Raw genomic sequence first — 16,311 nt, 5'->3', positions numbered from 1 at the left:
ATTATTAGTAGTATTTAATACCATTCCCTTTGTAGAATGGAATTTTTCTAGTTCTCTGATTAAAAGACACTAGTAAGATACTTCAACAGATTTTCAAGTGGTTATTTGAGCAATTATTTAAAGATATTCTACTCATTAATGGTCTTATTTTCAAAAGCCTTTATAACCCAGTTTTCTTAAAAATCTACAGAAATCAGCTAACTGTAGCAGGTGTTAGATGAATCATTTTATACTTAACTGATACGTAAAGTGGGAAGAAATTACAATCTCCAAGGATTCAGTTCTGGACTCTGAAAGATGCATTTTTCATACCACTTTACATTTCTGGACTACTTTTTAATTTTATATTAATTAAAATATTAAGCTAGCAATCCCTCCTTAGGTGCTGGGTGTTATGAAATAAAAACGTTGCTTTTTTAGAATAGACTCTATTTTGTTCTGTGTTTTAAATTACTATACACAAATGGTAAAGCTTTTCATAACAAAGGTTTAATTAGAATGGTTAATAACTATGATTTCCAAAGTGTCTGAGTCAGTTAGGGAGTTTTGTTCCATACAAAATGCTTTATTTAACCTTCATGCCTTCATTCAGATAATTATACAAATGCATACAGTTAAAGGTTTAAACTCTATTTCAGTTCACAGCTCAATTCATAGGAAAGTTGAATACAGAAAAGCAATGCACCAACAGAATATGTCTGAGACACCATTAAAAACAATAACACTTGTTCATTTAAATCTCTGAGAATAGACTGGAATAATCATCCTCTGAGAGAATCTCATTAGGAGGGTCTCCCTTTACATTATCATAGGGCAAAAAAAAAAATCACCATTTTACAGTAAAAGGAAAAAAGCTCTGAGTATATTTACAATACATACACTATACATAAATACAAGAACAACACTTACATAATATTAATAAACTTATAACAGGGGTTGCCTAAACACTACAGAGTATATAAATGCAGAGGAAACTATTGGGAAATTAGGCCTTTAGATAAACTGGAGAAATAAATTCATTTGCAATTAAAATTCTGAACAGAAAACCAAATAAAGATTTAAGAACTCAACACATTTGCTTGCCAGCATCATTGGGGGGCTTTATCCTTTAATGTGTAGGACCTCTTCTGGGCACTCTTAACTCTCTGGGGTCAGAGACCCAAGAGTCTTTTGTAAAATTACATCCACAAAGCAAATCAGATGCAGCCCATCTATTCAGTTTGCTGCTCTTCAAGCCTAGAATAACTCTTTTGTAAACTAAAGGATGTTTTTGTTAATTTTACACGGAAAGATCTTGTGATCCAATTACCACGTATAATGAGTTAAACGTCAAGGAAAAAAAAAAAAGATGCCTGCTTGATTTGGCCAAAGATGATATTTTTCTTTTTTTTTTTTCAAATATGACTGAGAGATTTATTGAAAAGAACATGACGTTAGAATTGACCCCCACACACCAAGAACAACGTCTAGACTACTACTAATTATAACTAAGTCATTTTAAGTGGCAGGTGGGTATCTTAAAGGTGGTCTGTTCTCATCATTTCACAACACAAAGTTCTGAGTACATTCTTCTATGGACAAACATGAATTTGCTGGTTTCTCTTTTTTTAAATGAGCATGTTATGATACACATAATTGCATTATGATGCAGGATGACATAATACATAAGACGATGTTTTCAAGCTGGTTTTATAAGTACTTATCTCACATCCACAGAGAGTTGGTTTGCCATGTGATGCAATGTGTCCCACAAAGACATGAACAAAACAATACAGTCACTATCCCACAGGGGGACAGTGATTTTTCAAAATGAAGTTTTAAACACAACAAATCGTGGACAGACACGTTGATAGGAAAGAGCCTTGAATATAGGCACCAGTGCCCCAGTTCAACAATATCCATCCAATGTAATAAAGTTTGAGGAAAAAAATATACACTACAGTCTGGATGTAATTACAAAATTCTGCCATGGGAAAACTAGAACACAAGTAGGGCAAAAGCATTTTCTATGATTATTATTATTATTATTATTTTTTTTTTGCCATATCTTTGGAGCATGAAATTAGCAGAAAGGGAAGATGTTGGCATGTCCCTAGAATATCTTACTTTTTGATTGCTTGGACACTTTTATCACTAGATTTGGATCCAAATTCTATCCTCCTATTGACCCTTACTTCTCAACAAAAATGAATCTCTGTGAAAGTCTTGGTGAACCTGCTTTGGAAGAAGATGCAATAATTCATACAACGAGTCCATTCATTGGTTCTTGCCTTGCACAAAGGGTGGACTCTTGTCTTAAACACTTCAAATTTCTAGAGATGAAATCCAGAAAGAAAAAGTACTGAGGCGACTGTTTCCACTATTCATCTCTTTTCAATTCACTTCAAGTTGTGGTTTTTGTTGTGGAGAAATTATTGCTTGTGAAACCCAATTAACTGAGAAGAGCCCCAGTCTGCAGCAGGTTGTGCACATGAACACTTGCTCTGAGCATGGAAGAGAATTTGTTTATACAACTTTTATCTCTTTCCCCAGCCAAGTAACAGGGAGAAAGACTATAATTCAGGAGATTCATTTTCAGAAACAGAAACACTATGAGAAATGACATTCTCTTAATGTTTTCTAAGTCCATTAGTACTTCCATGAATCAATACTGTCAGAGACCTTGTTCTACACAGAAAAGCGCGAGGAATTTCATTTCTCTGATGTTGGACAGCTTCTTACATAAAAATCAATTAAACTAACAACAATACTATAAACAAATTATTTATAAGACTATTTAAAACATTCCAACGCAGAGCTGTTAAGTGAGAACTCTGAAAAAGAATTATCCATTATCTCTCCTTTATCATAATCTGAATGTTTGATTGCCACCCCATTACCAACTGCAAGAATGGGCTCTGATATTAATAACTAGTTGCATGGGGGTGAAAATTTCAAATGCACCTGAAGCAGATTCTAGAATGTCTATATTGGTGGAAAGGCATACAAAGAGTTGAGGAACTGAGAAAGTGTACTCAGGCTAAAATGCTACTAAGTATTTGAATGATTTTGGAGCTCCAGGCCAGACATGTATGAGAAAAATGACAAGTTCAGGGAGACAACTGGTTGCTACTGTTTGTTTATAATGATCCTTCATGCATGACTTTCCAGGAGAGGCCTGATTTCAAATATTCAGTACCATCGTTAAGTCATGTGTTGTATCATGTCCCGATGTTTCACTTGAAAAATATGATGACTACTCATGCATGTTGTCCATAATAAAATTACTGAGAGTCAGGAATCTGGGAAGGTGGTTTTGGGAAACCCACGTGCAGTGTGGTGGGGTGGAAAAGACACAGGCAGACCTCCAGGACACAGAGAGGCGGTTTCACTTTCCTACTCTGCCGTTTACTATTTCTCCATCCACGAACAACTCAGCCACACCTCCCACGCCTTCGTTTCCCATCCATAAAGTGTAGAAATATTGTACCGGTTGGAGATAACGTATCTAAAAATTACCTAGCCTATCGCTTGGCACATACTGTTTAATAAAGAATAGCTATTATTTTCATGGTTTGCTGAATGTGTAACCTTTCACGGTACTTCAGTTTTTTTCAGACAACACATGGAAAGAAGCCCAGTCAGAAGACTTGACTTCAGTGAGATTAAGGAATCCAGCAGCTTTCCTTTGACAGTCAATTGGTTATTTTACCCCCTCATCCTGGTACATTTCCTTCTCCCTCTTCTTCTTTCTAACATTGGGAGGAGAAAACAGTGGATGTTTTTTGAGGCCTATGGTCTGAGTTCATCGTGGAAGTCTAAAGCCTGAATGTTTAATCACAGTCCTACTTTTAAAATTGCCCTTACCCGATGTGTGACTCTCCATGAGTATAATTTTGCTGATAGCCTCAGTAGCTTGTTTGGGTGAATTTGTGCTCTGAGATGGCGGGGTTGGAGAATTTCCAGGGTTCATGGTCTATTCACATAAGTCTCATTGCATATTTCTATCCATGACTCCACTTTTAGCAGTACAATAATTACAGGAAAGAAACCTGTGAGCTTCTGAATGTATATCTGGTAATTTTTAGGACTAACTTCAAAATTGGTTAAAGGCTAGGCTTACTAAGTGTCAGTAGTACTTCAACAGACTTTTTGGGGAGAAATGATTCTGCCAATATTCATTCCAAAATGATTCTTAGATGATAATAGGAAATATTAGGGGAAAGGGGAATGAAGAAATGTAAAGATGAATTTGTGCGTTTGATATGATTGGATAAAATGAACAAGCAAACAAATATCCTTCAGTCTTTTGCTCTAAATAAATTGGTGTTTTTAACTGAGCAAAACTTTTTGAATCATACATACTGTTTCATAAGTTTGGGGCAAACGACAGTCAACTTTTTATCTGGAAATTGTAACTACCATATGCAATAGTGTTCATTGAAGATAAATTTAATGTTCAGATTTGTGTTCTTCTATTCTGTAAGTTAGAAAGATCAAATTAAGAAATGTTAATGTAAACAAGATTAAGTATATTTGAAAGATATAAAAGCTTTTTTTGTGGGCATGTGAACAGATTTGATTTACTATGTGCATGTATTTACTCTCTCTCTGTGTGTGTATGTGTGTGTGCGTTCACATGTGCAGGAAAAAACCCAGTCTTATTAAGAGTTATTGCTGTGTAAAAGTATAGGAATATCTCATTGGTCATAATGTTTACTGACAGGCACTTTCAGCATTTAATTTATTTCTGAAAATGGGCATTAGCTTATTTCTACTGCGAGTATAGATTCATTTAACATGTGGCCATATCCACAGCACTTAATCTTGTCAACATGTAGTTAATACCTAAAAGCAGTCTCCCTGGAATAAAACAAGAATAAACACCGGTATGGTTGCTTCATCAAGAACCACTCTGTTGAGGAGGGAGATAACTTAGAAAAGAGAACAATTGTAAGATGCTCCTCTTTAGTACAAGCAAAATCCTGTGCAGCTGTTTTGTCCTTTTCAGGAAAAGACATTACTAGTTTGGAATCAGTTGTCTGCAACTTAAAATGACTTCATTGTATTTTAAACCATCCTGGCTAAACCATGACAAGTGGCCACTCTATTTTGAACAGAACACGAAGAACATGCTCTGACAAAGTTGGACAGAGTTCCCATGGCAATATTGCTCACTGTGTGTAAGATATACAAGGCATATCTCAACAAGATTTTTCTTTTTATTGTGATGAAAACTAGAAGCTCTTTTTCCCAACATACTTCATCAAACTATTTACAACCTCTGTAAAATTTGTGAGTTTGAAAATACTTTTTCCACTATCACATGTTACGAATACAGTAAAATATCTTCACTCTATTTTTTAAAGATGCAGTATCCTTCTATTTCATTTTCTTATGAAAATCTGGATTTCTATTGCAATTGCTCAGTAATTAGCATATTTAAAGTATCAATGGACATGGGTTACTAAACAGACATTACTCTATAATGAAACTGTGAAAATATAGCAATTTTTATGTACATTTCTTAACTATAAAATGCAGGCAGAGTCATATATAGTATTATAAGCCGGTTTCCTAATAAGGTAAGTAACTCACATTTCTAGACAGCATGGATTATTACAAATTCTTTTTAAAAAAGTTCTTTGTTGATATTTGTTAGCCCACTGGCTGCTGCATATACAGTTGTGTACACACACGTGCATGTGTTGGCGCTGTCTGTACAGGTTAAGTGGAAGGCAGTGTGGGGATGAGTAGAAATGTCATATGGAAGACATGACTTACCAAACCCCTTTCTAAACTAAAGCCAAAACAAACTGAAGAGACTTTTTTAATGGGATGCACTACCTCAGAAAAACTAAAGGAAGAGATTTGGTCAATGATGTTTTATACTAGAATACATTTACCTGCTAAGTTTACAGGCAACACTGAAGAGCAAAATCTGAGACTGGATTATGAACTATGAATATTAAGGCTTTCTGGGCCTATTATGATTCCTAAGAGTTACCTCACATTCAGTCCCTTATACGCAGACTGCAACATGGATGCTGGTATTCTTAACACTGCTTAATTTCTGTCAATCCTCACTATAAATGTTAAGACACCGTTAGAACAACATCATGGCTACATTTCTAAGCAGTCATAACAACATAACAAAGGCGTATTAATACATTTGAAGGCCTCACCTCACCAGATTTATTCAGTTGCAGCTTTGGTAAGTATAATAAATCAAGTACAGAATAAGGAATACTGCATCTTTATCCATATAAATGTTATCATTCTAATGAACTGATTTCAAAGTGCAGAATTATGTTTAAAACACAAATGGCAATTTAAAGTTAAAAAGAATTGTAAAAAATGAACGCAGTCTTTGCATAAACTATTCCAAATTTGAACCATAATGAAAATGGCCTTTTTAATCACCTGGAACTGGCATTTGTAAACACTGTAGCATTTTGTAAGTTCTTCCCCTGACAATCATCTTCCTTTTGCCCACTTAAGCTTTCAAGTGAATGAGAAGTGCTCATTTTTTAAAAAAGTGTGGTTTATGTTGCTGTTACTCAACTGCTTTTGAAAACAAATGTCCTATAGTGTTTTGGAGAAATGATGCCAGGCAGAAGGATAATCTTTATGGTAAAGTCATTAGAAATCTCAGTCTAACTGCCTTAATAGAACTTAAGACAAGTTATCAAGCAAGCTTCTCAGAGTCCACACGCAATTGACAGAATGAGGGCAGAGGTGGATGCAGAAGCATGAATCTTTCTCCAAACAACTTAAGATCAGAGCAGGAAAAGGGATTCTTAAAACCTCAAAGGCTGAACGTCATAACTTTTCAAATAATGTAACTCCCTTGAAATCAATGCCTATACTGCAAACAGAAAATCAGGTCTACTGCAGCTGCTTAAGCTGTTAACGGCTCTATGTGTATAAGTTCCCAACCGTGCACATATCCCCAGCTGCAAACTGAACAGCTTCAAATTTAAAATCAAAGAATGCTTCTAGTTATGGAACAACTGATAAGTCCTTTAGGATTCTACTGCTTTTCTGTTGCTCACGATGCACTGTGCTTTTTGAAAGAGGCTAGAAATGGACATGAGATGAAATGGAGGCTTTTCCATGACTGAAGACATTCCATTTCTTTCTGTCCCAAACCACTTTTTCCTTTCCATGGGGAAATACTTTTAGAGAATTTGCCAAGTCTCAAGACAAGCCCCAAAGAAGTTTCAATTCCTGAGGCTAGACCAGGGACTCATTCACTTAATTGTGCTTAGATCCCTTCTTAGAAGTACTGATACGTCAAAAGGTGAAAATGATGGAATGCTGACAGGTTTTATCAGTTAACTTACCATCTCAGTCTGGTTTCCACTTTCAGAGGATAAGGAAAAATGTTCCCTTCCCCAAATCCATCCTATGTTATTAGAAAAGTGCAACTCATTTAGTTCTGTGCTAAATTTAAACTAAGCTGTCACTCAGGAAGCTTCCCCTGCCTGTCAGTTTTATGAATTCTAACAACCAAGTCTACCTGTAATAGTCTCAAGACATCTTTCAGCAGAGAAAATAACTGGCTCTTTTTATGAGAGCAAGCAGGACTAAATGCAAATCTACACTTCACTTGAGGGATGCACCGACTACTTGCCAACTAGGTGCTGGTACTAGTGCCAGGGGATTCATGGCTGTGTTTGTCCCTCTCTGTGTTCTCTGTCACTGACTAGTAACCAACGCTGGCATGCATCAAGAGACCTTTTTCTATTCTGAATGGTCACAGGCAATGTGAAGTAGGAGTTGCATATAGTACAAAAAAACTTTCCAGGTGGTAAAAAACCCACTGGTTGATGAGTAGTAGATTGTGTAGCTCAAGATGCTATTTATCACTAGAACTGCAGCCCTTGTTGGAGGGAAATTGCCTGATGAATTTTTGAGACCTGGCAGACAATATAGAGCACATATTTGTGAAGCCATAATTTGACCTGAAAATCATTACACTGTTGCTTAATGTTTTAAAAAATTCCTTTGAACACCATCCAACACAAATTGTCCTTGTTTCAATGTTCATAGTTCTCGCTTCATCAGAGTAAGATTATCTGAATTAGAAGATGATCCTAAAAAGGATAATTCTGTAACCGGAAATTATTTCAGAATGTCCAGACATTTAAAAATGAGCTAGTAATATTGTGAGGTTAATATGTGCAATTCCCAAAATCAAGTGTTTGTAATTAAAATATATTGCAAAGGTCTTTGTTGGAGACCTTTTATATCTAAGCTATAAAAAATTCTAGCAACAACAACAATAACAACAACAAAAATCTCACCAAGCCCCTCAGCCACAGAAAGCTGGAAAAAAGCCCAGCTTGTAGTGGGGACACAATATGGTAATTTTTCTGAAAGAATACTTGTTGGTGATGTATTGCTTGTTTACTGTATATTTTGCTAGTTGCAAAAAGGTTCATAATTTCAGGGGCTGATGGAACTAACACCTTCCTCTCATCCTCCGCACAGGATGAGTGGGTTCAATATCCCTGCAGATGCCAATGCAGGACACCTGGGTCCTGATACAGTTTAGAAAATGAAATCTGTATAGAAGAACCTATTGGAGAGTCACTTATCCTTGGCTCTCCAAGAGAGGAAACTAGCACCATGTCGAGCTTTCTATGGGACGCATTCTCTGTCCACTGACTCAGTTCCAAGGAGAACTGCTCCATTAACCGAAGAGTTAATTCCCGGCTATGCCTCCCTTGCCTTTCTAGTCACCAAATAACTGTTTTCAAACAAGAAAAGGGGAGCATAATCTTTAATTGTGGTACTCAACCAAGCTGGACAACAAACAGCAGAGAGATTACCTCAGTGCTGTAAATGGAACCAAGACATCTAAAATGCTGGGGTGTTTTTTACAATCCCTTTAGTAAGTATGAAAATTGGTAACGTGAGTCCTCAGTGAAGTTATTGTAGGAAAGTCCTTTTATTCATTATTGCTTTTCTCCTCAAGAGGCGCATTATTTCCATCTCTGCTTTGTCTGATTTTTCATGTTCACTGACTTTGCCTGGGCAGCCCCACCTCTTACCTTGGTGCCAGTGTGTCTAAGAAAGTTTTTTTCTCCCTGGTTCCTTGTAATCAAATACTAGGGGCAGGAAGAGATGATGCCTAGGTGACAGAACACTGCAATTTGAAGTGGGGCAGTAGTTTTTTAGACAGGCTCTTCCTATTCAACTACAGAACACCTCTGTGCCAGTCCATGCCAGGGCAGAGACCAGGACGAGACTTCAACTGCCCCTCTGCTCGAACAGATGAACAAAACAGAATCAAAACAAAACAAAAACAATCAACGACAAACAAATGAAAGATTCAATGTTGGTTTTCTTCAGGGCATGGCAGAATGACAAGTTGCGAGTGATATCTAGTGGCCGCCATCGCGATTGCAAAGGGCTGCCTGAGTGCCCTTTCTTTGCAGGTAATGGGACCTCTCCATCTGCTTCTTCGTTTCTACTTTCATGCTGCTTGCTGGTAACAGATTGGATGTGTGTTCTAGCTTACTCAGATCGTAACTAAAATTTCTGTAAAAAGGGGTTAAGGGGTGGGATGATGGGAGATTCATCCAAATTTAAAAGGTCTTGCTCTAGCCATCAATTTGTGGTAGGTGACCTTTAAGGTATCAATAACAAAATGTCTGACAGCTCAGAAAATGTACAAGCTACAAACATCTTTAAATGGCAGAGGACACAGCACGGAAAACAATGCCTGTCTCTTCAACATTTATGTCACTGAGCTCCCAGGCCCACGTAAAGACGGTTCTCGTGTAGTCAGGATGGGGGTTACCTTCAGACCAAAAGAAGTGTGCCTTCTTTTTCCTCCTCTGGTTTCAGACATCGTGGGATGGTGATGCCCTTTTGTGTTAACACTGTGAAGGGGATTCAGCCCTGCTGAATTGGGTGCCGCTAAGAGATCCAGCTCTTACGCTCAGCTGGACAGGTAGCATTCCTCACACCAGCATATGCCTCCGGCGGTGCAGGGCCAAATGATCTGACCGGGAAAAGCTGCGATCACAGTCCGCGCACTTGAATGGCTTCACTCCCGTGTGTTTGCGGTAATGCCTTGTCAGTTCATCCGAACGAGCGAACTTCCAGGTGCAGCCCTCCCAGGTACACTTGTAGGGTTTCTCTCCTGCAAGAAACAAAGGAACACAAGCTTTGGTGCTCCATCCATCCCTTTACCATAACAACCAGGCCGGTACTCTTATTTTGGGAAACTTGTGTTCTCAATGAATTTTTCAGTTGGTCAATCTTTGTCGGAAACCTTACCATCCCACTAGCGGTCTGCGTCAGACAGGTGAGGGTTTCAATCTCGTCTTGCCTGCTGTGACGCCTGGCAAGCTAGTTAACACTGGTGTCCTCCTTTATGACTTTGCCATCAACATAACAAAAGGCATGGATTAACCGCCACTGGATATATCACCACTAGTAGACTAAAAAGAAATCATTAAAGCTTTACCCAGTTTGATTTGATTTTAAGGCTGAAAGTCACAAATAATTCTTATGGTCAATCAGTTATGCTTTGTTTCAACACCCCCCCCCACCCTTCCCTCCAACAACTGTACATCACTCAGATGGCTTAAGGCTATTTTGAAACACAATGTCCAAGAATATACACAAAATTTTACTGGACAATAATGTACTCTACTACCCCCAGATATCAGGTATTAAGTACATATTGTTCATAGACACCTACTTTTTGCTTGTTCTTTGGGGGAAAATCTTAGATGCCTTAATAAAGTTTAAATACATTTTTCAGGACTTAAGAATCAGGGTAAGCCCTGAGAAATCATCACGTTGGTCCTAGAGCTAAAATTCACAGAGAAAAGCTTTCTGAAGAAGTAGGTAATTTGACCGGGTCCCTCAGTCAACTTGTAAGGACAGTAAAATATGCAAAGGCTGTGCTGGGAAAAGATACACTAGCCGTTGTCCAAATGAGCTCCCAGTGGGAGTGGGACAATAGTTGACCCAGGTGTGCTGTTTTCCTGGCTCTCATTCAGAATGGGAGGCCTGTCCCCATGCGACCCCACAAAAACTGATCTCTTCTGCCCCTTGCACCCAACTGTCTACAATGTGCTTCTTGGCCATATGTGGCCTCTGGTGAAGAGTCTAAGATAGGGAAGGGAGCTATCTGCTGTTCCCCATGCATGAAGCTACAAAGTGAGTATTGCTGACACCACTTTACAGATGAGAAAACTGAGGCTTAAGGTAGTAACATTACTCAAAGTCAGTAAAAAGATTGCATGGCTCTCAATCCAGCGCTTTTCACTATTTTACAGTGGAATGAATAATTCTTACCCCATGTAAATGCTGTCACATCCTCAGATAGAGTTAGTGTCACTTTCTTAGGTACTCCCAAATTATTCACTTCCTATTTCTATGACATCACCTATCACAATATACCATAAAGATTTCATTTAGACGCCCTTCTCTACCAGTTTCCAAATACTTGGAGATCTGGGACTACTCTGCCTCTACTATTTCAGTATCGCTGGAGCCTAGAATAGCTGCCAAGTAAGTACTTGAATGTGTTAATAAAACTGCAACACACACACACAAATACACACACATAGGAACATATACGGGAAACTATAGGACCTTGTAAATGAGATGTGCAGGTAATGCCTACATGGGAAAACTAGACCAAACTGGACCCAACATTTTTCATTCAACTGTTAAATCAATGCTGTCTATGTGGATTCTTACAGGATCAAGCAGCCCTTTCAGAAGACAGTGAATAGTTCAGGCCTGTTAAATCTAGAAATACTGATGCACTAATTGTGGCCCCAGGTTGCTCTAGGTTTTTCTGAAAGGGCTCCTTTTAAGAAAAAGCCTACTGCCTGGATTGACACCAAACCTCAACTTCTGATTCACTGTGGTTGTCCCATGGAGACAAAACTGTATTTGCATATGTGTACTGACCAAAGTTTGACAGAAATTAAACAAAAAGCAGCAAAACTCCTAACTTAAAAAAGATTGGAGGTCTACTATATAGTATATATTATTACCTACATGCTTTTATGTGTTACATGTCATGTCTACATGTTTTTGAAATTTATACTATGAGCATGGATTCTAATAAGCTGAGCTTGATATAATTCATCTTTTCAAAAATACATCCATCTTTGGTACACTGAGCTGAGCTAGTTCGATGTTGGTCACTGACAGCCATTTCTTAGCTATTTCCTGTGTTGCTATGGAACCAGCTAGAGAGAGTGGAAGGCCTAAAAAGAAAACAATAAAATTTCACCTTCGCTGGAGATGAGCATTGCTCAGTTGTGTAGTAGGAGGATGTGTTTCTCTCTGGGTCAGGAAGTGGCACATGGGATTAGATAAACTGGCTGGGTGTGGTTGCTTACGGCGGTAATCCCAGCACTTTGGGAGGCCGAGGTGGGAGAATCAATTCAGGCCAGGAGGAGTTCAAGATCAGCCTGGGCAACAAAGTGACATCCTGTCTCTCCAGAAATTTATTATTTTTTTTAATAAGTCAGGTCCAGTGGCATGTACCTGTAGTTCTAGCTACTGGGGAGGCTGAGGCAGAAGAATTGCTTGAGTCCAGGCCACAGTGAGCTATGACTGTGTTAATGCCCTCCAGTCTGGCTGGCAGAGTACAACCCCGAAAGAAAGAAAGAGAGAAAACAGAGAGAAGAGAGAAAGGAAAGGGGAAGGGGGAGGAGGAGGGGAGGGGGAAAGAAAAGAAAAGACAAGCCGCTGGATCCTGCCCTGGACATTCCAGATAGTGGAGGGAGAGGCTCTGTAACAGGGGTGCACCTGGGGAGGAGAGGTAGACAAGAACTTCCAGGCTCATCTTAACAAGGATGTGAGAGGCTGGTACCAAGGTAGAGACGATTTATACCTCAGGTACTGTCTAGCTTTTTTTGTACTTCCAATTTAGTCACTTAAAATTCTCTAATTTTTTCCTTAAAATGATACCAGTCATACTTTTATTTTCATGTTGGCTATTTAATGATGGTAGTTATGTCCTTTCCACTTGAAAATCTAGAGCAGGGGTTAGTAAGCTGTGGTCCGCACTTTTATAATTTTAAAGGTTGAAAAAAACAATTGGAATATTTTATGCATAAAAATTATATACAATTTAAATTTTAGTGTCCATAAATAAGTTTTTATCGGAGCACAGCCACATTAATTTATTTACACATCATTCTGGCTGTTTCCTAGAGATGGAAGAATTGAGTAGTTGCAACATATAATGTACGGCCTTCAATGCCTAAGACCTTTACTATCCAGTCCTCTACGGAAAGGGTTTGCCAACCCCTGATTATAAGAGATGGCTGTCTCTGCTTTTGGTAAGCTTCATGAATATGTTAGCTTGTTGAACTGGGGTTATGTATTACACACTGGGAGTTTGAAATGGGTGGGTGAGGGAATGTTTTAGTTACAGTTCAATCACTTAGTCTCAAATTAGGATCCCTGATTCAAACTCTAACAGTCCTCTCAGTAATAAACACACATGATATTTCAAAAACTTCAAATTGATTTCTGGGCAACAGGAAATGAGTGACCCTCTTAAAAGACTCACCCACTGAGGACAGTGGCTCAGACCTATAATCCCAGCTACTTGGGAAGCTGAGGCAGGAAGATCCCACTTGAGGCCAAGAGTTCGAGACCATCCTGGGCAATACAGTGAGACCCCCCCCAGTCCCTGCAATCTCTAAAGAAAATAAAAATAAAAAAACGTAGCCAGGTGCAGTGGCTAACACCTGCAGCCCCAGCGATTCGGGAAGCTGAGGTGAAAGACTGCTTGAGACCAAGACTTCCAGTCTACAGATGAGCTATGATCATGCAACTGTACTCCAGCCTGTGTGACCGAGCAAGACCCCGCCTCCAAATTATAAAAATAAATAATTTAAAAAAATGATAATTAAAAAAAAAATTGAAAAAGGCTCACTCAACTCAATCAGACCTAAAAATACCCTCAGAATCTTTTGCTCATAAATAAAGTACAATAACCTCACCTATGAGGGTGACGGTCACATGGCCTGAAGTTCAGGAGTGCCTCTCTATACTTCACCTGGTAACCAAAAGTAAGGTTTCTACATAATGATGGCGCCCCGCCTCATCTCCAGCTCCGTTGACTGCGAACACGAATGAGTTACCCTCCTATTGAGTCTGGGAAGTGGAGTTACAACATAAGAAGGATCAGAAAGTAGGAGCTGAGATGTTTGGAATTGTTTCTAAGGTGGCTATTTTAAAGGCAGAAGCAGCAGGGAAAATAGCACCTGGTAGAGCAAGGGTTTGTCTGAGCCCACAAATGTAGAGTGGGGAAACCATGCAAGTGAAGTGTGATCAAGTGTACTAAACAATCATGAAAAGCAACGGAAGAGGCCTCAGAAATACAAGAGGCAGATACTTCCCTACTCCATGAATAAAATCAATAAAAACGATATATAAATTATAAGCTAGGCCAGATGCAGTGTTTCATGGCAGTAATCCCAGCACTTAGGAAGGCTGAGGTGAGAAGATCGATTGCTTGAGGCCAGGAGTTCAAGACCAGTCTGGGCAATATAGCAAAACCTTATCTCTATCAAATAAATAAATCAGTAGAGTGTGGTGGCACGCATCTCTAGTCCCAACTACTCCGGAGGCTGAGGCACGAGAATCCCTTGAACCCAGGAGGCGGAGATTGCAGTGAGCTGAAATCGTGCTACTGCACTCCTGCCTGGGTGACAGAGCAAGATTCTGTGTCAAAATAAATAAATAAATAAATAAATAATATAAATTAAAAAGAAAAAATAATAAAAAAATTGAAATTTATAAGCTACTTGGGGCTAAGTAACGAATGGAGACATATAATAAGGAATGCAAACCTTCCCTATGCGGGGAGGGGGAAGAAAGTATACCAGAAAACAGCAAATTTAATTATCTAAGTGATAAAATTATCCTTATAAAAACATGTACTTTTATGATCCCCCCACAAATCTTATGCATAATATTCTTTGCTCCCATTGCCTCATTAATGAAACTGGAATTTAAGCATTCTCTCACCATGCTTGAAAAAAAAAGAAAACAAGATCTTCAACTCTCTCCTCAAAATGAGAGGCTGATATATGGAGGTAGGGGAAGAGAAGATGGCTACTGTGCCCAGCCAGAGAGCTCAAGAGAGACCTACGTTTTCATTGTATGCACCCAGTGCCTAGTATTTCATTTAAAAAAACCAAAAAACAGGAAAGAAAGTCTGTAAGTGCTGTCCTTAGACTAGTCAAATTTTAGAAATGGATACCAAAAATTTGAGTAGCTACTGCATTGTGTTTTAACGGCACACTGTATCTTATGCTTGTGCTTTGAAGCAATTTAAAGCGCACAATCTTAAAAACATATTAAGAAAGCAGAACCTAACTTCATGATGAGAGTAAAAAACTAATTAGAATGATCATTAAGTTGGTGAGATATCCAGTAGTATGTGTAAATGAGCCCTAAAAGGCTATAATAAAGAACAGAATTGTCCTTTTTGTCTTCTTTCCTTTAAAAACTTGCTAGAAAATGGAAAGCTAAATTTAATTTTTAAAAAGTCAGCAGCAGGGACAGAATGGTGATTTTTCCATGAAAATGTTCCTATGGAAAGAGTTGGCTGGGACAATAAATGGAGTCAGACCCCTACCAGGGCCTGGGCTGCTGCTGCAGTTGGGCGACTCTGCATCAGGTTGAACAATGGTGATCAGAAACTTGATTTCTATTAATTTCTTTAGAAATTATGCATTTCCCTTAAATTTATTTAAATCAGAATTCCTCAAATTACGTGAATTCTGCAACACACATAAAAGGAATGTACTAATGTGTTACTCAAAACTGTTTTCTCTGGAAATAAGCTAAAAATAAAAATAGCCTACCTACCTTCTTTGCTCCTTTTGTCTAACTCACAAGTACACAGTTAATCCCTTTTGACAAGAGTCCTTAACAATGTGTTTAATATTTTTCTGAATAATCTAAAGTTTTGACTTCACTTTGATTTGATCATCTTTGATTTTGGTTTCTTGTATTAAATCTATGAAATAGCAAACTTACAGAAAAAGGTATTGTGCATTTCTTTGCCAATAAATCTTAATAATTTTTTCTTAAGTTGAGACATTACATTTTTGATGTAAAGAGAAAAATCAAAGGACACTAGTTGGGTAGCAGGTGTCTAGGTGGGTGATCCCATGCCAGTGCTTGGTGTATAGTTTATTAACTTCTAGGTCTTCAATTCTGAAGGGATGGTCTCTATGTCCCATGATAAATCCGTAGGCCGTTTCCAGCTTTTGTATTTTTAAAAAAAGAATATGACCATTTTCAGCACAATCTGTGCTTCTC

General features: G+C 38.3%; 1 protein-coding gene across 6 annotated transcripts in view; it reads right to left on the bottom strand.

The window, feature by feature from the left end:
• Positions 1–544: 544 nt before the first annotated feature.
• KLF12 (Kruppel like factor 12) overlaps positions 545–16,311 on the bottom strand; it is a 472,578-nt gene continuing 456,811 nt past the window's right edge. For 5 of the 6 annotated variants that reach the window (XM_023186345.2, XM_023186338.2, XM_023186354.2 and 2 more), the window contains one exon: positions 1,384–10,135. In XM_023186345.2, the coding sequence (XP_023042113.1) occupies positions 9,954–10,135 (182 nt within the window). In that variant the 3' untranslated portion in view covers positions 1,384–9,953. Of the gene's footprint in view, positions 10,136–16,311 lie in introns of all 6 variants that reach the window. The other variant, XM_023186329.2, reaches the window with a different exon arrangement.

Source organism: Piliocolobus tephrosceles, chromosome X (assembly GCF_002776525.5).
Source record: "Piliocolobus tephrosceles isolate RC106 chromosome X, ASM277652v3, whole genome shotgun sequence".
NCBI classification, from domain to species: Eukaryota; Metazoa; Chordata; class Mammalia; order Primates; family Cercopithecidae; genus Piliocolobus; species Piliocolobus tephrosceles.
Note: the sequence above shows the minus strand (reverse complement) of the source record. Positions and strands in the feature narration are given on the sequence as shown.